The sequence below is a fragment of the Toxotes jaculatrix genome, chromosome 3 (assembly GCF_017976425.1).
Source record: "Toxotes jaculatrix isolate fToxJac2 chromosome 3, fToxJac2.pri, whole genome shotgun sequence".
NCBI classification, from domain to species: Eukaryota; Metazoa; Chordata; class Actinopteri; family Toxotidae; genus Toxotes; species Toxotes jaculatrix.
The window spans coordinates 23,276,390-23,298,337 of NC_054396.1; the positions used below are offsets into that span (position 1 = coordinate 23,276,390).

The following is a 21,948-nucleotide window of genomic DNA, read 5'->3' on the forward strand; positions in this document are numbered from 1 at the left end:
GACCAACAGACCAGCATTGTCATCCCTAGAACTATGCCATTAGCATGGCTAAAAAAGAGGGAGCATGCAGTTTGCTTGGCTTAGCAAAATGTACATGAATAGAATTTTAAAGTATTCAAAATATGTGGGAGATTGCAGGTTGCATGCATTTCTCTATACGTGTGTATGTGTGTGTGTTTGTTTGAGTGAGTGAGCGTGTGTGCGTGCGTGCATGTGTGTGTGCATAAGTTTTTGTCCCAAATCCATTTCCATTCTTCACACTTGTGAAAAATGGAAATGGATAATAAATGCCAGCCCAGGAGAAAACAATGAATTGTAGGTGGTGCTCCATTCCATGCTCAGTTTGAAAAGCAATAGAAATTCTCATTGGAGTGAAAAAATGACGGGAACAACATAAAACAACATAACAAAGAGAAATAAAGTATCAAGACTGTCACGAATATGAAGGTACTTTGCAAGTACAAGTTGTTTTAATAACCTCCTGTACTCAGGCCTTTCCTTTCCCAAGCCCTTATACAAAGTCAATAATAGCTCCTCTGGGAGTTTAGGAGAAAGGCTCAACCAGGACTGACCCCTGAGGGGTTCAAAAAGCTCTCCTTCAGGTGGTTGAGGTAAACAATGTCTGTTGTTTAAGTAAACCGGATTTCTTATAGCTGCAACTTCAATATTCAATTGAATAATGCCGATAAATCGGCTAATGCAGGATATCAGCGTCTCAGAGAGCATCTTATCTCTTAGCGTGCAGACATTATTCGATATCCTCTTAGGTCACACATACTATAGGGCCATGAAGTGAATTACTCCAGCCTTGCGTGTGAGCTGAGCACATGACAGAGGGGTGGAGAAAATATGTAGGGGCATGGCACTAAGCCTCCCACAGCCAATAAGAACTTGACTGACCTCAGCATTCAGCACCATGGTATCCAGATCGTCCAGCTGTTTGATCTGGGCACTGAATGAACTCAACTTTTGAACTTAAGTTTAGTCACTGGAAACAGATGAAGTCTGAAGCTGAGGTACCACTGGCAACTTCTGGACTGTCACAGTGGATATAAACCCACAGATTACTTCTGGACTATCTCTATCTGTGAAATATTTGCAGTGATTTTTTAATTATTATTATTATTATTATTTCAGACATTCAGATTCAATGTCTGCAGTGTGTTAATTTGCCTCAGAGACTGCTATTTATTTGCAGAGCTCATCTAGCCTTGTTCGAGAGCTCCTGGCAAGGTAAGATGCTTGACAAAGACACAATGCACATTCAACACATGCCAGACCTCACTTTAAAACTAATAACTCGCACAAGTAGTCTATTTTCAGCTGGGTGTTCATGAAAGATGTATTGCTTTGTTACAATTATAATTATTTGTTACAAGAATAATTATTATGTGAGTGTGCGATTTCCCTGAATAAATATTTAACCCACTAATCTCATCTATAATTAATCAGACAAATTCACTAGATCTAAACTATTCATCTGATAAGTGGCATTAGAAACCTGAGGTCAGACAAGATACAAATAAAAAATCTTTTGCCAGAAGCACAAAAACAAAAATGTTAATTCAACATTATTCCAGCTACTTTTGTTGTGAATCTAACCAACGTATTACTCCAAAATAGATAATAGCTCTATATGACCAGGTGCTGTGCCTCAGTTGCTCCTCTGTTAACCCAACATCAGGGTTTCACTGCTTCACAAACTAAACCCAGGGTCTTGACAGTGCTGTGACTAAGTGACCCATGTTAGTCAAATTAATTCCAAGGAAGATTCAGGCTTGTATTCTCTATGCACTGACTTCAGTTCCTGTTGTCCTTCTGCTAGTGTCCTCTGCTGAGCCCACCTTGCTTTGTGCTGGTATCTGTGTGTTATCAAGTGGCATTTTGAGGCTGCCCACTTTGACTGCTTTATTTAGACCTTTATAGTGTGAGGGGGGTTAGCCTTGATGCCTCTGCCCATTTATCTACTCATTCTCCCACACTTTTTTTACTGAATTGTAATGGCTTTTCTCTCCATTTTAGAACCAAACCGATCCCTATTATGAAATTATCCATTTAATTAATTGTTTCTACTCTTTTGCCATTTTTATCCCATTAGTCCATCCCATTTAGTCCCATCTGTCTTAACTCATTCCTCTGTTTATGATCTTATGTCAACCACAGAATTTTTCATTCTTTAAAAATACTGTCAATGCTGTCTCTGCTGCCAGTACAGAACATTTCCCCAGCAGACTGTCCTATTTGAGAGGCCGCCTTGTGGATGTGTGGTGACTATTTTAAGACAGTGAAAATCTTTCAACCGACCTTTCATGTAATTGTGCAGATCTTCCATTTTGAAAAAAAAAGGGGGTGGCAGGTGTGAAGTGAAATCCAGAACATTCACCCCTTCTATTTATCAAAAGTGGTCACAGTTTCATAACTGTTACACTGAATGTCCACATGACAAAAATCATATTTTTACTTAACAACACTGACATCAAGCAAAGGTAGCAACTGCAAGTTCTCAAGTTCCTCGAATATTCAAGAAAAATATCCTATACTAGACAAAGAATTGCTTTGTCTGTGCATTAAGTATGGAGCGTGGGAGCATGGGAGTATGGGGAAACAGCTTGCTAATTATAGTTCCAGAATACAACTTTAATATCCCATCCTTGTTTACAGGCTAGCTGTTTCTCCATGAATCCAGTCTTTATCCTAGGCTAGGTTAACTACACCAGCCCTGTACATAGTACAGAGTACTAGCTAGTACTGTGTACTAGCTAGTACTCTGTACACAGCTGTAGTACTCTGTACACAGCTTCTCTTTCCATTCTTGGAAAGTTAACAAATAAAGTAGTTATTTTTCCCAAATGCTGAAATGTTCTGTTTGCCATTAATAGGTGTAAATATTGGTCTGAAAACCTCTAAGGAACTCAAGTTGTTCATATGATGCTGTGAGCATCATATGAAGTAATCACCACTGTGTAAGTCTGTTACACCAATAGCACGTTAAGCTCACATACAACTTTATGTGTTACCCATATGCAAATTTAATTTCTTGCACCCAAGTTGTTACTATCTAATTATTCCAAGTGACTCATAATGTCTTAATGAATAAAGAAGAGTCACAAGGTCCATAATTGTCTTCCATAACCTATTGTATCTGTAGAATAATGCAGGAAGTACATTTACAGCTGCATAGCAGCTGCTAAAATCCCAGCTCAATAACAAAAGTTCTTTAACACATTAAATATTCAGTACTCACAGAACACAACTGGCTTATCCAATAAGTTTTCAGAGCACTAAACCAATTCATCAACCAAATCAAGTCCTCCTTGGCTGAAAAACACTATATCATCACCCACTCCCGAGCATAGCCCTGAGCTATTGAACAGTGTAAATTCAACCTGTTTTCACGGTCTGATCGATGTTCTCTCTGGATAGTCTCCCCTGTGTAAACAATACAGTAAGTTGTTTGACTCTGCAGATGGACTCTTATTCATCACTTCTAGAGTGAGACTGTGGAAGATCAGCAGGTGAACTGAGTGAGAACATGCAGAGAGCAATTCAAAACAAAGCAAGACCAGAAATGGTGTCTTTAATCTTAAACTCTGTTATCAAGTAAGGGAAGTATTTTTTTTTTTTTGACAAATATGATCTTTTGAAATACAAATGAGGTGTCAGCAAAGTGCTGTATGTTGCACATCTTGATGGTGAGTTTATACAATGAAATAAAAAAGAAATGAAATAAAAAAGGCCATGAGAGAAAAAGTCAGTGTGCGTAAAGCATTAAGAAAGACAAAGATCAGTACTGTCACACACCAATCAACATAAATACTGTAGGGGTTAAATCATTTCTCAAAAGTTCAGATGTGACAAGCACTTACTGGTTGTTAAAAAGATATAAAACATGGCTATAATTGTATAATTTAAGGGTGAAAAGGGTTGCACTTTTGCGGTTGCAATTTTGTGTTTCTTTTTCTATTGTCTGTTTGACGTGAACACTGTTTCGTCCTCAGCTTTGAAACATTTGACTCCAACGTCTCTGAACAGTTTTGTATCAGATTTGCAAATGAAAACCTTCATCAACAATTACACTGCACCCACATCCTCCCACTTTCCCACCTTCATAAATGATTTAATCAAAATCAGCAACAGAAAACATGTTTGAAAAACAGGTTTCAGAAGAAGCTAAAGGGAAGATTCATGACAATTTACAAATGGCAAAAATGAGCCATATCCGAACCACGTCACAGCCAGAATTCACTATCATTGAAAGTTCAAAGGTGAACATGAAGGTGATTACCAATTGGAGCTCCTGTTATATCCCCAAATAGACAGTAGCCTGTTTAATGATACAGAGTAGGCAAAGGGGGAAGTAAATGGGGAAAAAAACTGATCATAGTTTCATCTGCTCAGACCATATAAAATCATAGTTTTACTTCCTTTTTTGAAACTTTTATAAAATGTCTTGATTTTGTGTTCAAATTGTCATAAAAACCGATACATTTACATTTAATGCACACTTTCACTTTAAATCCTCTTTTCATTGTCCAGTTAGGTCCTGGTCAATGAAATGCCCTAAAACCATTTACATTCCTTACAAAAGTATGCCTTGTTGTACATTCACAAAGGTGATACAAAAATGTTAAGAGATGTTGATGTCAGCTGTTTAAAAGCTGAAAATAAAACCTCAAGTTGAAGTCAAAATGGCCATGAAGGTGAACAGGTGTATAACAAACAGCTGAAAGTTTTATAATTTAATGTATTTATTGATGGATCTTTATATTCATTCAAGTATTTTTCTTTTATCAATCTAACCATTTATTGCACAATTAACTCTCAGTCAATTCACTTTTTTCAACAATAACAACATGTTCTCCAAAGTTCTGCTGGCTCATAAATGGTAACAGAATCTGGAAAAGTCTTATGTACCAACAACTAATTAAGCAATTTTCTGTGCTGCTTTGTTTTCTTCTGAACAGGTCCTCATATTTGTAAAACATCTTGAATTTGAAGAGGAGTTTTCTGAGCAACAATGCCGCCTGCCATCGGTGGTCCTCAAGGCTACACACCACCTGAGGGTGGCTGGGGATGGATGGTGGTGATTGGGGCTTTTATTTCTATCGGCTTCTCTTACGCATTTCCGAAGTCCATCACAGTATTCTTCAAGGAGATTGAGGTGATCTTCAATGTGACCAGCAGCCAGGTGTCCTGGATCTCCTCCATTATGTTAGCAGTCATGTACGGCGGAGGTGAGCTAAGACCCAAAATACAACCTGCCGAGCGTGGGTCTGTTAACACTTGACATTTAGCACATCAAGAAGATTTATAGATTGAATCAATTTCTGCCTCTTAGCGCAACTGTAAAAGATTTATTCCTGCAGTGTTCAGCTAAAAGCCAATCCATTGTTTTTTGCTCTAATACAGACTTGTAGACTGTAGCCTTTCAGCCAGTTTGTCCACAAAGAAGCCACAGATTCTCAGAATTATAGTGCTGCTTAAATCAGACGTTTCATACTGAGATAAAACAATACTGTAGCTCGTCTATTGAAGTGTTGTTTATAAAAATGGAACATTATCTGTCTGTGGAGCACATGAATGGGTTTTAGCCCTGTATACCCCCTGATTGTTTTCCCCCTGTGCTTTGAGAGCGAAAGACCACCAGGGGTTTTGGTTGTGTTCCTGCACTGATGAGATGAATGAGACGCTGGGTGATGTCATACAGGTCTGGCCAGTCCGGTGATGATAAGGCTCTATTCTTGTGCGTGATATTGAACACGGAGAGAACAGAGTTCAAAGGATCTCTTCTCGTCCCTCTGGACCGTCTGCACGGAAATCAAACCACTGCAGTTCTCTTTACTCTAATGTGTGATAAACTGGAAAAATGATGACACAGGCATCTTTTTCTAATCTCAGGGAAGTTTCAGGAAAGTTGCTTTAGTGTGCCAAACTGATGTGAAGTGGAAACTATAACACCATATAAAACACTTGATATTGAATTTTCTGTTATGGCATGAGTGTGACACTTATTTGCAAGATCGGCAAGCAATCTTGCTTGCCGACGATTAAAAAAAAGTGGCTAGCATTGCATCCACTGCATAGTGGTGAACATTTTACATCAAAATTTACCCTTATATTTTTGATACATATATTCTATAAAACCAAGTTGTCAGATATATCCTATTTACTTACAACAGTATTATACGTGAAAGGCAAATGAAACATCCCATCCAAGTTAATCCCTCATTACTGTGCAAGGGAAGTACAGTGTTCCCCATAAAGGAATCAATGCTGTTTATTGTTCAGCAACACATTCCATCAACAAGCAGTTGCAGGGTGACCTGCAATCAGTAGAGGAAATAGTTAAAGGTTACTGGTTACTGAGTTATGCAGTGAATGTTTGTTTATGTGTGTTGTGTTTTGTATTGTGTTATGTAATATTTCTTACCAGAAGCAACACATAATTGATCTAAGCTTGTGTGGGTTTACCACCTTTTTTCACAGCTATAGAAGTGAGACAGGCATCTGTCCTAACAAGCCACAGTAGACTCAATATCTCTCAATGTTCAGGTTTAACATTGTTAATTTATGCAAATGTTTAGATGTAAATATACACAGATGAGAAGAAGCTTTGCACAATAATTAAAAGAAAGAGGTAAAGGGTTTATCAGTGCTGTGAATAGATGACTCTGTTTCTGTCTCTATGTTAAACATTCTGAGCACATCAGCAGGAGAAGTTCATTAACAGCCTACTGTTGCGTACCTCTGTACTCCTTCAATTTTTGATTCATTACATTCATAATATTCTACATTGGTTTGTCTCCAACCTTTTTATCCTAAGCAACTCTCCCTGCAAGGCAGAAGGAAAGAACTCATTGTTAGTGTGGAGACTCCCTGTATTACAATTTAAAAACCCTTTGTCTTGCGCCGTGCTGGCAAATGAGTCTGGACAACCTCTAAACAAAAACTGTCAGTTTTTATTTAGGTTCATTTGGTAGTGCAGAGATTTGGCAGGGAAGCACAAGTGTCTTCCATGTGGATCCTCATACCCATTTGGCCCAGTTGTTATAAGCAGTAGATGGAGATGGTGTTTTGCGACCTGAACCCTCCTTGCATTTTAGGCATTTGTTTACAAGTCATAGTGATTCTCTTGAATTGATGTTGAATCCAAGGTGCATGCATATTAATAAGTTGATTTACTGTTTCCTGATTCAGTCACTCTGTCTTTGGAGCTAGTGTACCAGGTGCCAAAACTGGGGAGAGAAAAAAAAGTAGAAATGAAGATTTCATTTGTTATTTTAACCCCCACCACCACACTGCACTGCACACCACCCCACCTCACCCCTCACCTCACACAAAAAACACACAAACATCCATTAATACTCCCACCCACTTGTCTGAACTGAGGCACTTCCAATAATCATTTCAAATGCGTTTAGAGTCCATTTAAGAAGAATTCACAAACAAATTATTCCTCTGTCAATTTTTAGGAATCTCTGAACCAAATAAATGATTATTTCATTACAGCTTTCATGGTTTTTCTGACAGATCGCATTATTAATGGCACGAGAACATATCTACTGCAGTGCAGCACTGACAAAAATGATTGCAGAAGTTGTTTGAATTTGCTGAGCCACAGCTGTGGCGCCAGAGCCCTCTGGTGGCTAAATGTAGAACTGTACATTGATGATTGGATAGGAAACACCATCTCTCAGCTTTTAATGTGTCTGTGTCTGTTTTTACTCTTTAGGTCCTATCAGCAGCATCCTGGTTAATAAATATGGGAGTCGCCCTGTTATGATAGCAGGGGGATGCCTGTCTGGATTGGGCCTTGTTGCTGCCTCCTTCTGCAACTCTGTTGGGGCACTGTACTTTTGTATTGGTGTGGTGGGAGGTACTTAATTTTAACTATCTATGTTTTAAGTTTGGTCATGACTCACCTATTTTTTCTTGTGCGCTGTTGCCATCTAGTGTTTTTAAAAAATAAAAACACTCTTATATTTAATATTAACACAATTATTTTAAAATTGATTCTTTTAGGTTTGGGATTAGCCTTCAACCTCAACCCGGCCCTCACCATGATTGGAAAGTACTTCTACAAGAAGCGGCCTATTGCTAATGGGATTGCCATGGCTGGAAGCCCTGTCTTTCTCTCCACCCTGGCTCCTTTAAACACCTGGTTCTTTGACAAGTTTGGCTGGAGAGGAAGTTTCCTGATTCTTGGTGGCCTGCTCTTCAACTGCTGTGTCGCTGGTTCCCTCATGAGGCCAATAGGACCAAAACCCAAACCGGTAGAGAAGACCAGAGAGAGGAGAACTGTAGCGCAGACCATTAACAGCTTCATTGACCTCTCTTTGTTCAAGCACCGTGGCTTTTTACTTTATATTGTGGGCAATGTTGTCATGTTTTTTGGCCTCTTTGCACCACTGGTGTTCCTCAGTAATTATGCAAAGAGTAAAGAAATCCCTAAAGAAAAGGCAGCTTTCTTATTGTCTGTGCTGGCTTTTGTTGACATGTTTGCCCGGCCCTCAATGGGCATTGTGGCCAACACCAAATGGGTGCGGCCCAGAATACAGTACTTCTTTGCTGCCTCTGTGCTGTACAATGGCGTGTGCCACGTTCTAGCTCCAATTTCAGTAGACTACAAAGGCTTTGTTATTTACGCCATCTTCTTTGGGTTTGCGTTTGGCTGGCTAAGCTCAGTGCTTTTTGAGACCTTAATGGACCTGGTCGGAGCTCAGCGCTTCTCCAGTGCTGTTGGGCTGGTCACTATTGTGGAGTGTGGTCCTGTATTGTTGGGGCCTCCTTTGCTTGGTAAGTACATCACCTTCCAAGTTGACTGATATTGTTATTAACCTAATTGTGCGTTGTTAACCACAAAATTCTGAAATATGGCTCTTTTTGTCTTCACAGGAAAGTTCAAGGATATCTATCATGATTACAAGTACACGTACCAGGGCTGTGGGATCCTCCTCATTGTCTCCAGCTTCTTCCTGTTTGCAGGGATGGGACTCAACTATCGACTGCTGGACAAAGAGAAAAAGGAGGAGGAGAGGAGGGCCAGGGTGGGAGGTAGAGAACAAAAGTCCAATAGGGACAATGCTGCCAAAGAAATGGCAGAGGCAAGGAACACAGAAGATGCTGTCTAATATTCTGTACTATGTTAAGATACATTCTGTATGGTGGATGTTTGTGAAAAAAAAAAAGATGCATGGGTGAAACAGTACAGGCAAACATTCTTCTGTATCATTTATGACTCCTCTTCTGTTTCACAATGCATTGTTTTTGAAGGCCACTACAGAAATCATACTCTTTTTTGCAATTCCATGCAAAATATTTACACACCTATTAAAGCCCTTTAAACTCTAATGAGCAATCCACATAAAATACCTCTAATATTCTTGTAGGGACTGGTATATGAGTTTGGTAGACTATTCAAGTTTGCTCAGCCTTTTATGGCTCCATATCTTAATAGGATATAATGTTTTTCTTTTTTGTTTTGTTGTTTTTTTAATCTCGGATGGTATCACTATAAATATAGCCCTTTGTCTGTAACTTTGCTGCAGCACATTATATATAGTATATTAACCTTCTAAAATGTGCCATCAGATAATCGATAATTTTTCACCAGGGAACATGTGCAGTGCAGGGTTTATTTTTTAAAAGAGACTGCAAACATTCTCTGTGAAAATGCATATTTATAGTACTCACTACAATTATACTATCCACTTTGCTTGTCACACCATCTCTCAAAAACATTTATAAAGACTTTTCTCTGTGTACCTTACCAAGGACCCGATCGCACCATGCAGTTTGTGAAGGTTTGAAAACACCCTTGGTGCCACTATCACTTTGTATATTCCACAAATATATTCATACTAATTCTTGATTTCTCTTTTAAACATGTTTTCCTGGTCCACTTTTGATGATGGATGCCAGGACTTATCAGTAATTCTGAGGGCAGTAAACTTAGTTGCAGAGCTTTGTGTATTCACATGATAGAAAAATGTGTCACCAACTCCAAGTTGCTATGACACACATATCAGAAAATCAAATAAAATGTCATTTGACAAGAATATAAAAGTTCTTTGTATTCTATGCTTCACTGAAATCTGAGAAAATCTTTACTTCTTTAGAGATGCATTAACACTCTTTTTCTCAGAAGCTACATCCATATTGGAGTACCCTTTATCAAACAGATTGGATGAGGGAACTGCATTATTAGATTTAACAAATAATCTGAGAGTTGCTGTTTTAGACAAATGCCTCCACACCATTGAGTCATGTTATCAAATGATGTCCTTGCCAATGGCTAGACTAACACAATCTCTGATATCATTTTCACTGGTTGAACATTGCAATGTTCAAAACTGTTTATGTGTTGTTGATGTTTTCAAAGATAGAAAACAATGCAATAATCAACTTATCATTAAACTGAATGACATTCAGTCAGCAAAGCCATGGCTCCTTGTACTGAAGACCAGTGTATGAAATAAGTAGCAGCTTTTCAGCATGAATCAGGAGACTTTTTATCTTTCCACATAAATAAGTAAGGTTTTTAGAGAGGGGTAGTAGTGGTAGTACAATCTTCCTTTGGAATGAAATGATGTGAAAGGACCTGAGCGTCATCCTGGAGTTGGTCCTCTGAATCAAAATATCACATCTGCAAGCTAAGCGTTCAAAATTAAATCTGAAACAGTGTTCTATCCAGGAACAGTTTGTTCAGTCGTGCTTTTTTCCATCTCAGAAATTTTCATAAATTAGATCTGTACTGAATTTCAGGGACACAGAGAGGATTGCGCACGTTTTCATTTCATTTTGCCTTGCATAATGCATGTCCTGTTCATATGCCAAGGAAACCCAATGTGTTGAATGAGATCATCTGACTCTGGAGCCTCTACCTCTTTTTCTTTCAAATTTACTTAAGGCTTTATTGATCAGTTTCTACTTGCATGGCCTGACTTTTCCGAACTTAGGATTCCTTAATGAACCTGAATATCTCACAGAGTGGCAGAGGCAGTTGCAATATCTTTTAGTGTACTTAAACTTACAGGACTTATTAAATATTGTGTTTGGAGGTAATGATAAGCCCATATATTTAATCAGTGACCAGCTTCTCAACTCTCAGTGTCTAGGTATGAGTCGCTTGATGAACAGTTATTAGTTATTAGGTGGCCCACAGGTCTAATCTTGGACAAAGTGACTATTTATGGGCATGCGTACCATCTGTTGTTCTGATCCAACAACCACAAACTATTAGTTGTGGGTCTAGGGCTGGAAAAATGAACATCTAGCTAAACAGATGGGGTGAGATTTATATGTCATCCTACTTATATAGCATTATACAGACAGATCTGTAAGAAGGGCTGGAAGAAGTAAGTAAGTAGCAGTAGCAACACCACAATGTAGAAATGCACTGTTACAAGTAAATGTGCATTCAAAAAGTGACAGCAGATAATATATAACAGCAAAGTACATTGTGAATGTCTCCCAGGGAAGCAATAGAGTCTTAACTTATGATAGTACATCATTTATTTAAGTATATTATTTTATTATTACTCTGAATCTACAAATTAACTAAAACTATCATACAAATGAAGTGGAACAAAAAAGAAAAGACGTTCTCCTCTGAACTATGGTGGAGTAGAACTATAAAGCAACAGGAAATGGACACAGTAAGATACAAATGCCTCAAAGCTTGTGTTGACTTGAATATATGATTAAAGTTACTTTCCATCACTGTATGTAAGTATTTCACCGATATCTTCGGTGTTTTGCTGCAAAGAAAAACGTGCATATCGGTGTAAAAACTTTTAATAAGCATCACCTGTGACATTATGCTTCATGTTGTCCGATAATGGATGCAGTATTCCTGATGACCGTTAACAAAATTTTAAATACACTGTTAACGGAGAGTTGTTGCTCGTGCCCGAATACGTCGTTAGACTGAAAAACAGACTGGAAACCGTTAACAGTTAACGTTTATATCCGTCGTGTTAAATATTTGATATTTAACATTATCAGCGGTAGGTAGGTAAGACTCGGCTGTTGTTTGTCAAAAGTCACGTCGTGAAATTTTTTAGTGTTTTGTTTTTGCCTGGTTTCTTTTTTGTTATTGTTTTGTTTGAATTACCGAATGCAGTTAACTAGCTAGCTAAGTAAGCTACCGTAAAATGGCACCGGTTAACTTGTTAGCCCTTACATACTGATCATATTTAATGCCTTCACAATTTTGACCCAGACCAAGAAATTCCCTCATAGTAAGTTTCTATACCAAATTTTAAACTGCAGATCTATTCAGAATGTCTAAATAGCCTATGTCTCATTAATACATGTGTGATTAATCCTTAAGAAATGTTTCAGAGAGCAGGGAGAGTTGTTTTAGGGAGCGATTTTTTTAAGTTTTAAAACATTCGTTTTTGGAGGGAAACATCTACTGTTACACATTATCGTGTCCTGTTTTAGATAAAACATAAAAACATAAAAGTCATAATGATTTAAATATATTTGATTGAATTTGAAAATGGCATGATCATTTTGGAACTGTTGGAATTCATAATATAACCACGTTTGATCATTGCAACTATTAGACGCTGTCTTCACTGCTATATCATAAGAAATCATAATTATCGATATCAAGTCTTAATCATTAATTCTATTTTGTGTCACAAAAGTCATCTAATTTCAGGGTAAAAGAATTACGTTTAGGGTATTTTACTGCTGTCAAAACGGGTCAAATTTGACCTGAACAGTATGTAAGGCTCAGCTAGACTGAGTTAACATTAAAGCTAATTAGTTGAGACCTAGCCAACGGTTAAAGTAATGTCAGGTCATAGAGAGAAGGTGAATCATGATAATAACAGCTGTATGTAACTGTGTTGTCATTTCAGGATGGAGAAAGACCGGCGTTTTAACTTCAAACTGTTGGTGCCCCCCAGGGTGAATACCAGTCAGGTATCTGCCGTTAGACCTCAGGAAATCATTAAGAACTCTGGTGGTTTCATGAATACATTGCAACAGGTAAGTTAAATTAGCCAATAGTTAACCAACAGTATATATTAATGAATAAAGTAAAGGCAAAACACTTAGATGCTAGCTCAGCACTGACAGTCTTTATGCACAATAATTAGCCAGCTTTTTTTTTTTTTTTTTTTAACACACAGTATGTACACTTGTGGACATTTATGAATGGTGGCAGCTGTAGTCTTTAGAGGCATTAATCATTAATGTCCATGATGACTAAGCATAATTGCTGTTTTTCCCAAGGGTTACACTATGGGTTTTGACAAAGAGCGAAACCCACCTTTCCCCAATACAAGCATGGTTACACCAAGTAAACCAACCAGACAAGGTATTTTCTATCAAACAAAACTGGCTACATAATTTCAACACAAAGAGATAGCAAGTATCATACAAGTTATTTTAAATTCATAATTGTCTCTCCTCTAAAGACCTTCCAAAGATGACAGTGGTGCCACCAATGGAAAAAGATGAGGTAATATATTCATTATATAAAAATGTGAAGCTTGAGTGGCATATTCTTGGCTTTGCAATGAGTTTATTCTAAAATACCTCAGTTTACTTCCCATCATTGTGACTGTTCCACAGAATAATTGCAGTCCTGTACGGCTTTATTCCAAGCTGTTTGATGAAGTTGAGAAAATTAAGAGTTGGAAGGTCAACATAGACTCTGACATTGTGCAAAAGGAAAGAAGACTCCAAGATAACAAAAGAACAATAGAAACTCAGCGCAAAGCCATTCAGGAATTACAGGTGTGTGCCTCGGTGACAAGTTTTCTTCTTTCTCTCTCTTTAACCACATGTATGTGGTATTCTCTTTTTTATTAAAACATTATTGATAATCAAGAAACAGCATACTGTCACCCTGTGACATCTATAGTGTTATCTATTTCTGTGTGTTCTGTTTTTACAGTTTGGAAATGAAAGTCTCAGTGTAAAGCTGGAGGAACAGATCAGTGAAAATGAGGATTTGAAAAACAAGTATGGGTTTTGTATGAAAAATTCTCTTGAGACACTAGAAATGCTCTGTGAAATCCAGATGGATGTGACAATCAGATTTTTAAATGTGAATGTTTTGTTTATATAAAATTCTAAATGTAGAAACAACGCAACCAGGAACTTGTGTAATATTCTCAAAGATACTTTTCAGCGGTCATCTGAGAAAATGCATCTGTGTAAGTAAAAAGTGCTTTCAGTTTTTCTGCCCATATTTGTGTCAGCCATATTATTAAGGTGCAGGAAATATTGACACATTGCTGCATATTTTATACTGAACTTTTACATTTTGTAGTTGATTCCGAAAGAGAGGAAACACATCACCTCTTCATGGAAAATAGTGAAAGTATTCAGGTAAAACACCTCTAAATCTGTGAATAAAATTATTTTTATTAATAATTATTTTCTGGACAGGAGCCAGTAGAATGGTAGGACGTGAACTTTGTTAGTTTACAAGTTACCTTTTCTCTGTAGAAACTGATTGCAGCATTTGAAAGCCTACGCATTAGAGTAGAGGCTGATCAACAAGAGATGCAGAAAGGTATATATTTTTTCTGTGCATGTATATTAGGCTTTTCACTACAGTAACATCTTAAGACATTTTAATCCCTCAGAGATACCATAAAGGACTAAATGTACCTTAAATGACATAGTATAAATTATTGATAGATTGACAAGCAATATAACATGTCCACCAGCAAGAGAATTAATCATTTTATCTTTTTCCAGTGAAAGAGGGCTTGCTGCAATTCGAGGAACTAAAAGAGAAATATCATCAAGAATATGACCTGAAGGAGGAAGAGGTTTGTTAAAATAAAAGATCAGTTTGGGAGTTTGGAACATGTAACCACAAATTTTTGAAACAAAATGTAAGGACTGATGCTGCATTCACAGGTTGCAGGGCTTCAGAAAAAACTTAAGAATAAGGATAATGAACTACAAAAAATCGTGCTTGATCTCCTTGAAACCCAAAAGCATTGCAAACAGCTTCAAGAGGCAACAAGTGAGATCATGATTAAATTTCAAGAGGTGTTTGTAGGTGTATTTGTGATTTTGAGGATACCAAAGATTATATCATTTATTTACTACCTACATTTATTTACAGATCAACAGAATGAACTTCTCAAATGCTCAAAAACTGAACAGGACTCCCTTCTTAAAAAGTTGCACATTGCTGAGCAGCACTGTGAAGAAACCCAGGTGAGTATGTTGAGGTTCTTGTCGTTTTCAGTGAAACTAGGCTCTGTTATCTGCTTTGATTGAGACATTATCACTCCTTTGAAGAAAAGCCACAAAGCTATCGCTGCAGCCTTGGAACAAAGTAAAGAAGAACATGCTCAGATCATCCAAAGCAAAGACTTAAGCATACATGAGCTCTCCAGAGCTGGAAATCAACAAGCAGAGAAGCTTCAGACAGCCATTCAGGAGCTACAGAATTCATTAGCCCTAGAGATACAGAGGTATTATTAACTCTTGTAAAACACAGTGTTTTCCAGACCAAATATAAATTTTCTTCATGTCATAACATTCATGTTTTGACTCATTTTCAAGAGCCCAAGAACTTCAGGATAAACTCATGGCAAACAACGAGGAACTTGAAAGGAGAAACACACTTTTACGTAAGCCTCATTATGTGACATATGTGCATATTTTTATTTGATGCTCTGACAAGCTGAAAGAAAATGTTTTATTCAACAGGAGAGACCATCGAGCAGAATGCAAAGAAAGAGGGGCAGATCAAAATCCTTGCAAATGAACTGGTAAAGTGTGTTTTAAATTTGAAGAAGAGCAGCTTTTTAAGCAGTTGTTGTAATCTAAAGCCCACAGGAGACAACCTGAAGACAATCTCACTATGTTGTTGTTGTTGCTAGGACATAAAATCAAAATCCATTGAGTCCATGAAGGGTAAGATTGATATAAGTGAAGTCAGACTGGAGGAACTCACAGCTAAGCTTTCAAGGAAAACTGAAGAAGTCCAGCTATTTAAGGTGAAACAAATAGATACTTCATCTCAAAGGAAAAAGGATGTTTATTTGATAGTCAAATACAGATATTTAAAAAGCAATATATAAATATTTGCCCTTTTTACTGAGGCAGAATGAAGCAGAGATGGCCTCTGCTGAAAATGATCTACTGAAGAAGGCTTGTGAAGCTGCTGAAAAAGCACAAGAAGATTTGAAAGAGAACTATGCTGTGACTGAGGTTTTAACAGGATTTTCATTTTCTTGCTCCACTCCACTTACCCACTGTGGAAATCTTTTTTGGGAGATTTGTTTTTGTAAGGACAAAATATTCAGTGATATGGTGTACGTGTTTTTTATACCTTCAGATCAAAGTGCAGGAGCTAGAGGGAGAATTGTTTAGTGAAATGAGGAAAAATAAAGAAAAGGTTGTGAAGCTGACAAAAGAAATTCAAAGACTCGAAGAAGAAAACCAATGTTTACGGTGAGTTTCCAAGTTAGAGACGAAAAGATCGTTGACATTGTATAGTTTTTGAGGTTTTGATTTATATATTTTTATTAAAAAGAGAGGAAGTAAACTCCATTAAAACGAAAATCCAAGGGAAATGTCATGAAACCGAGACACTGCAGAAGAAAATGGAAGAAAGCGTAAGAATTCCAACTAAACCGATTATTAATAGACGCATGATGTTTCATAAAGATGCCTTTTGTTCCGAAAGTAGTAAACAATAATTTCTTTGTGCATTTTGTGTATAGTGGGAACATCTGCATGAGAAAATTACAGAAAAAGAAAAACTAATCAAATATGTGGAAACAAAGGTAATTTTTTTAAACTAAACTGAAAATTCTGTTATTGTTGACCATTTTCTGGACCTAACAAGAAGTGCTTTGGTTTTCAGCTGTGCAATCTCAGGAAAAAATTTGAAATTAAACTTAAAGCCCAGGAGGAATACCGAAAGGAGGTTCGTGATGACTATGAAACTGTAGATATACAATACTTGCGATGGATTTGCTTTTTATTTATCTGAACAGTTCACCTGTATATTTTCAGAATAAAATACTTAAGAAACAAATAGCAAAGGAGACTGCAAACTCCAGTCAACTTGAAAATGTGGTATTGTGATGTTTTTTTATCTTCCAGTTTGGTGTATTAATATAAAACATTTAAACTACTAAGTGCTACCCTGTTTAATGTAGATGTTGGTTTTTGTCTTTAGATTAGCAGTCTTCACAAGGAGTTCCAGAGCCTTAAAAGACTAAACGAGGAAGGCCATCAGAAACTGCTTAAGGATCTTGAGTACAAATCAACCTTTGCAGCAGAGTGTGAAAATGAGGTTACTTAAATTTAGTTATTTGCCCCATTTTTTACCTCCTCAGAAGAAAAAAATAAATAAAAACATCTTGGTTTACAGGTACAAAAGCTCAGATTAACAGCAGCAGAGGCCATCAAGAACAAGGAGGATGCAGAACTCAAGTGTCAACACAAGATAGCAGATATGGTCGCATTGATGGAGAAACACAAGGTAAGGTCATCATAAAGTAAAATCTTTCTGAAATGAGTCTTGTACAGCACAACTGTCAGTCCAAACACATGTTGCATTGGAAGGAACTTGTCATTACTAGAGCCAGTATGACCGGATGGTTGAAGAAAAGGATGCAGAGCTCGATGAGAACAAGAAGAGAGAGGCAGAAGCTGTTGCCCATACTAAATCACTGGTATGAGGCTAAAAAAAATTATAAATGAACATTTACTTCACTGTTTTATTACAATGAGATAATGAATCAGTTATATCCTAATATTTCCAAAAATGTAATTCCTAAAATCAGGAGTTGGAACTCTTGAAGCACAGGACAGAAAATGATCAGCTAAAGAAACAGCTGAAGACAGAAACAACAAAGATGGTATGCCCAAGTTTAATCAATTACAGTATTTACATTATAAATTTTTACTGTGACAGGATATGCTTTACCTTTTGAGAGACAGTTTTGGAAAAACGCATTTTGTTGCTATTAGGAAAACCTACAGAAGGAGCTAACTGATTTGAAGAAAGAAATGTCATCAATGAAAATCACTCAGGTGTCAGGAGCAGCGAACAAGCAGGTACAAAGTCTGTGCATCAGAAAATATGCTGCCACTCATGATGTGGTTTGTCATCCCTTAACCAAGAAGTAACCTGCCTCAAACTATAAACAGGGAACATGTTCAGAGACTCCAAAAGAGGGTTCTTCAAAGAGACTCATGTTTGACTTCTCAAAGGCCAGGACAACTCCCTCCTACAAATATGGAGGTGCTGCAGCAATGAAGCACACTGTGAGTTTGATCTCCTAAATGTTTTTAGATAGTTGAAACAAATTAGTCTCATTTCACGTACATTATTAATTGTTAAGATGAGTTGGAATCATCAATAAGGTTTTTAATCATCAAGTTTTCATAACTGATTTTCCACTCTTAAGTAATTGTTATGGGGATTTTAATTGGCATTTTCAGTTTCAGGAAAAAATAAGTAAAAGCACTGTGTTTGCTCACCTGTTAGTCATATTCAGACCATCATTACATTTTATGTTTGTTTGTGGTCCAGGAATCTGTCACTGAATCCATCAGAACACCATGTGGAACAACACCAAAGACCAAGGTAGACAACAGTTTAATCTGTTCATCAAGTAAATGCCAACTGGCTGTGATGATAGACAACTATAATATAGTTTAATCTGTCTTTTTTTTTCTTTTTTTTTTTTTATTCAAACTGACATTGACTTTGCATCGTAGGGTGTTTGCAGTGAAGACCTGAAAACCCCAAGAAGTATTACACATAGTTTTGTGGGAACATCAAAGATCAAAGTAATATACAGTATCATTGTGAAATTTTCCAAAATGCATAACAATATCAGTGACTTCTGTTAACATTTACTGTTTGAATTCCCCTACAGTCCTACAGAATAAGGACACCGCCTTCTGGTGAAAAAGTATCACCCTGGGGGAAGGGCACCATTGAGCTTGACCCCAAGTCTGACAGCTCTGATCAAAATGATCTCCTGGTGAGTAGTGTTTTTATTGGTTGATTGTCAGAAACACAAAGCATCATACCAGCTCTGGTGATTTTGTTAAATGTATTTGATTATTTGTGTAAGATCACCGCAAGAGCTGATTTGGACTTCTGTTTGTCTTCTGACAGACCTTTGCAAATGTACCCGCACCCAGTTTTTGTGCTCCACACGGGAAAATCCATGCCTTCAAAAAGGTAACTCACCGCCATAGCGGTGTAATACTGTTTAATGATCATCTTTATGCAGTTTATGCATGAACAAAGATCATTTGTTCATTTTTCAGATCCAGAGCCCTGTCACTCATAAATCACCAGGGAACACCTTGAAACTAGCTGCAATTAAAAGGATGAGAGATGCTGGTTGGACAGCAGTTACTGGCTCTGATAAGAAAAAGAAGAAGAACAATGAGAAGATCTTTGCATAAGTAGGGCTGTTCCAGGTCAGATAGACAGTATTAACAACAATAATTTACAGGTTTTGGTGTTCATATTTCAACTTAACATACATAGATCGTACTGTTCAAATAGACAGTATTAATAATAAAAGGCAAGTTTATTTCTTAACATGCATAGGACGTATTGTTATGGATCAGTTAAACGCTATTGTTGGTGACAAGCTAATTTAGCTTTTCATATTCTAGCTTTTAAGGAAGTTTGTTGGAGATTTGGAGGTAGAGTTTGAGTGGAGTCACCCTCCATGCTTTTAAGTGCTTTGCAAAAAATTCTGTTCTATGAAATAATTTATCTTTGTTGATGTTCAGATGAAATCTTATTTATCTTTCACAAGTTTATACTGGTGGTGTTTGAAAAGTTGTAGCTGATATGTATTACTGTCTTAACATAATTATCTGTCTTAGTATTGATAGTGATATAAGTAAAAGTGATGTTTGAATGTTCATCCCACCATTATTTTCCCTTCCTCTCTGCCATTAGGCTCTCTTGTAGAATTTCAATGTGAAATTTCAGTCTTGAAATTGTATTAATTGGTGAATAAGGAAAATTGGTTGTGTCCATGTCTGTAATGTATCAAACATGACATCTCAAACTGCAGTTAACTGTCTCTCCTCAATGAAGGAATTCAAGGCGAAATTGAGATTGGTCTTCTGGGGCTGTAGGTACATTATCGTAGATGGGATGGCCATCATAAAGTCCTCCAGAGATGATGAGTGTATCATCATCTGCTACGAATGCATCTGTTGAAAATTTAATAGGTATTTGTAACTGCTGATAATAAGTAAAATAGTTTGTATTGATTGTGTCATGAATGTGGAGCTCCTTACCTGTGTTGTTAAGAGGCTGATGCAAGTATTGGATTTTCTGTTTGCATCTGTGAAACATGAATATAACCAGTGCCACGGCAAACACTCCCAGTACAACACTGAAGACAATAGTCATATTCTTTTCTGAAATGTTTAGCCCCAAACCTAGTAACACAGGGAAAAGTGAAGCAGTTTGCCAGAAGTTAGATAAAAACATGAAGTGAGTAATTAAACTATTCATAGAATTCCTCAGTTAAGAACTCTTACCTTGTGTGATTCTGTCCACTGAACCTGAAGTTGTATTGACTGTGTGAGATAAATTTGCAGTTGTGATTACTGTAGTCTCAGGTGTACTTGTGTAACCTTCTGTGGTCTGGATTTCTGGCGTAGTCAGTGTAGTAAATGTTGGAGTGTGAGTGCCAGGTGTGATGGTTGTCAGTGAGGTAATATTTGTTAGAGGAGTCGAGATGGTTGTTGACTGGAATGTCTGGAAGTGACTTGTGGTTTTGTTGACTGTTTCATTGTCCCAGGTTGTGCTGGTAAATGAAGTTGTGTCATCAGTCCCATTTGAGATAAAAGTTACATGTACAGTGGAGTTAGATGACGTTACAAAGGCAGTTGTGTGTGTCACGTTTAAGCCAGGGGTTGTTGTTGTTTGAGTCAAGTTCCCTTTTTCTGTTTTTGCCACAGCAAAAGAAATTGCCAGAAGGCAACAAGCCAGAGTAGGAAAGCTGGTATCCATTGCACTCAAGTCCTGTGCTGGAAAACGAAACATGAGCTGATTAAAACCTTTGTAAACACTGCTCTGATAAAAACATCTTTCACTTAAATTAACAAAATGCAGTTTAAAACCAAAGTCTGAGTTTCCTTTATATGTGTGTCCTTGACAAAGTTATGCAGGGAAAACAATACCTTGAACATGGTGCCTTGTGTACATTAACATAGTTTCAGCAGGAAATGATTGTACACACATGACTTTGTACACTCTTAAGAAAATACACGATAGCCTTCCAACTCTCCCATGGACACATTTTTAATCTCCCTCTCATGCCAAAGCTTGACTAAGTCCAAAAAAAGGAAAACAGGCTCACCTCGTTTTGTTGTTACGACTGAAAACAATAACTTAGTTCACTTCCCTGGCAGTGAGCATGCCTCCATGTCACGGCTGACTCTCCACTTCCTACAAACTTGGAACAGCTAAGGGGTTGATTCGCTGGCATAATGGCAGGTAAAAGTGGGCAGGTCAGTGCTTTGTAAACTTCCTCTATTGTATGTTGCTAAGGAGACAAAGGACACATTTATTACTGAGACCAAAGCTCAATCTTTCTCTCTCTGTTTCTGTCTCTCTCACTCGCTCAGTTCAAATAAATTTTACAGCCTTGAGCAGAACAGAAATTGCATTGCCAAAGCATTAACTACACAGTAAATGTATTTTTATTCATGGTTTTGTATTTTCTCTTACATACATAGAAAGTCATGCACTCAGTGAAGTTTTCTGCACTGAATGTGTTTGCTTGTAGAAATGTTTTCAGTGAGCACAGTTGAACTCTGTACAGAATAATTTGTGACTAATTTGTACAGTTAATTCAAAAAGACCGAACCAATTTCTTATAAAAATAACCAAGCAATAAACAAATATTCTATAAAAAATGGGCAACAGCAATATTCCAGTGTTTCTTTCTGTGT

The 21,948-nt window shown here is 37.3% G+C and overlaps 3 protein-coding genes across 4 annotated transcripts; 2 read left to right on the forward strand and 1 right to left on the reverse strand.

Moving 5' to 3' along the window:
* The first annotated feature begins 995 nt into the window (after nt 1-995).
* slc16a1a (solute carrier family 16 member 1a) lies at nt 996-9,955 on the forward strand. Its single transcript, XM_041034811.1, has 5 exons — nt 996-1,233; nt 4,965-5,234; nt 7,733-7,876; nt 8,023-8,796; nt 8,896-9,955. The coding sequence occupies exons 2-5, from the start codon at nt 5,018-5,020 to the stop codon at nt 9,129-9,131; spliced, it is 1,371 nt and encodes a 456-aa protein (XP_040890745.1). The 5' UTR covers nt 996-1,233; nt 4,965-5,017; the 3' UTR covers nt 9,132-9,955.
* Nucleotides 9,956-12,873: 2,918 nt separating this feature from the next.
* sycp1 (synaptonemal complex protein 1) lies at nt 12,874-19,428 on the forward strand. Its single transcript, XM_041034810.1, is given in 32 exon segments — nt 12,874-13,002; nt 13,249-13,333; nt 13,434-13,477; nt 13,591-13,755; nt 13,916-13,983; nt 14,104-14,177; nt 14,294-14,352; nt 14,473-14,539; nt 14,728-14,801; nt 14,893-15,001; nt 15,104-15,198; nt 15,283-15,458; nt 15,550-15,617; nt 15,697-15,758; nt 15,870-15,986; nt 16,096-16,200; nt 16,328-16,443; nt 16,526-16,607; nt 16,716-16,778; nt 16,859-16,921; nt 17,011-17,073; nt 17,177-17,293; nt 17,372-17,482; nt 17,583-17,675; nt 17,787-17,861; nt 17,974-18,060; nt 18,130-18,270; nt 18,539-18,592; nt 18,727-18,798; nt 18,888-18,995; nt 19,133-19,198; nt 19,294-19,428. Coding segments are annotated over 32 exon segments (2,943 nt in total).
* On the reverse strand, nt 17,858-21,445 carry si:ch211-105j21.9 (sialomucin core protein 24-like). Of its 2 annotated transcripts, none has more exons than XM_041034812.1 (4): nt 21,354-21,445; nt 20,530-21,021; nt 20,284-20,427; nt 17,858-20,196 (listed from the first exon to the last, which is right to left on the reverse strand). In XM_041034812.1, exons 2-4 carry the CDS (start codon nt 21,002-21,004, stop codon nt 20,069-20,071), a joined length of 747 nt encoding a protein of 248 aa, XP_040890746.1. In that variant the 5' UTR covers nt 21,005-21,021; nt 21,354-21,445; the 3' UTR covers nt 17,858-20,068. The 2 variants fall into 2 exon arrangements, with proteins under 2 accessions (XP_040890746.1, XP_040890747.1); XM_041034813.1 differs by having other exon boundaries at nt 20,530-21,016; nt 21,354-21,431.
* Between the last annotated feature and the right edge of the window lie 503 nt (nt 21,446-21,948).

Excerpts from the sequence above, each read along its gene's own strand:
- slc16a1a (XM_041034811.1), top strand. The coding sequence starts at position 5,018 with ATGCCGCCTGCCATCGGTGGTCCTCAAGGCTACACACCACCTGAGGGT. Across the intron at positions 5,235-7,732 it reads AGCAGTCATGTACGGCGGAG|GTCCTATCAGCAGCATCCTG; the intron begins GTGAGCTAAGAC and ends TTTACTCTTTAG. Across the intron at positions 8,797-8,895 it reads GTTGGGGCCTCCTTTGCTTG|GAAAGTTCAAGGATATCTAT; the intron begins GTAAGTACATCA and ends TTGTCTTCACAG.
- si:ch211-105j21.9 (XM_041034812.1), bottom strand. The coding sequence starts at position 21,004 with ATGGATACCAGCTTTCCTACTCTGGCTTGTTGCCTTCTGGCAATTTCT. Across the intron at positions 20,428-20,529 it reads AGTGGACAGAATCACACAAG|GTTTGGGGCTAAACATTTCA; the intron begins GTAAGAGTTCTT and ends CTGTGTTACTAG. Across the intron at positions 20,197-20,283 it reads TCAGCCTCTTAACAACACAG|ATGCATTCGTAGCAGATGAT; the intron begins GTAAGGAGCTCC and ends AATTTTCAACAG.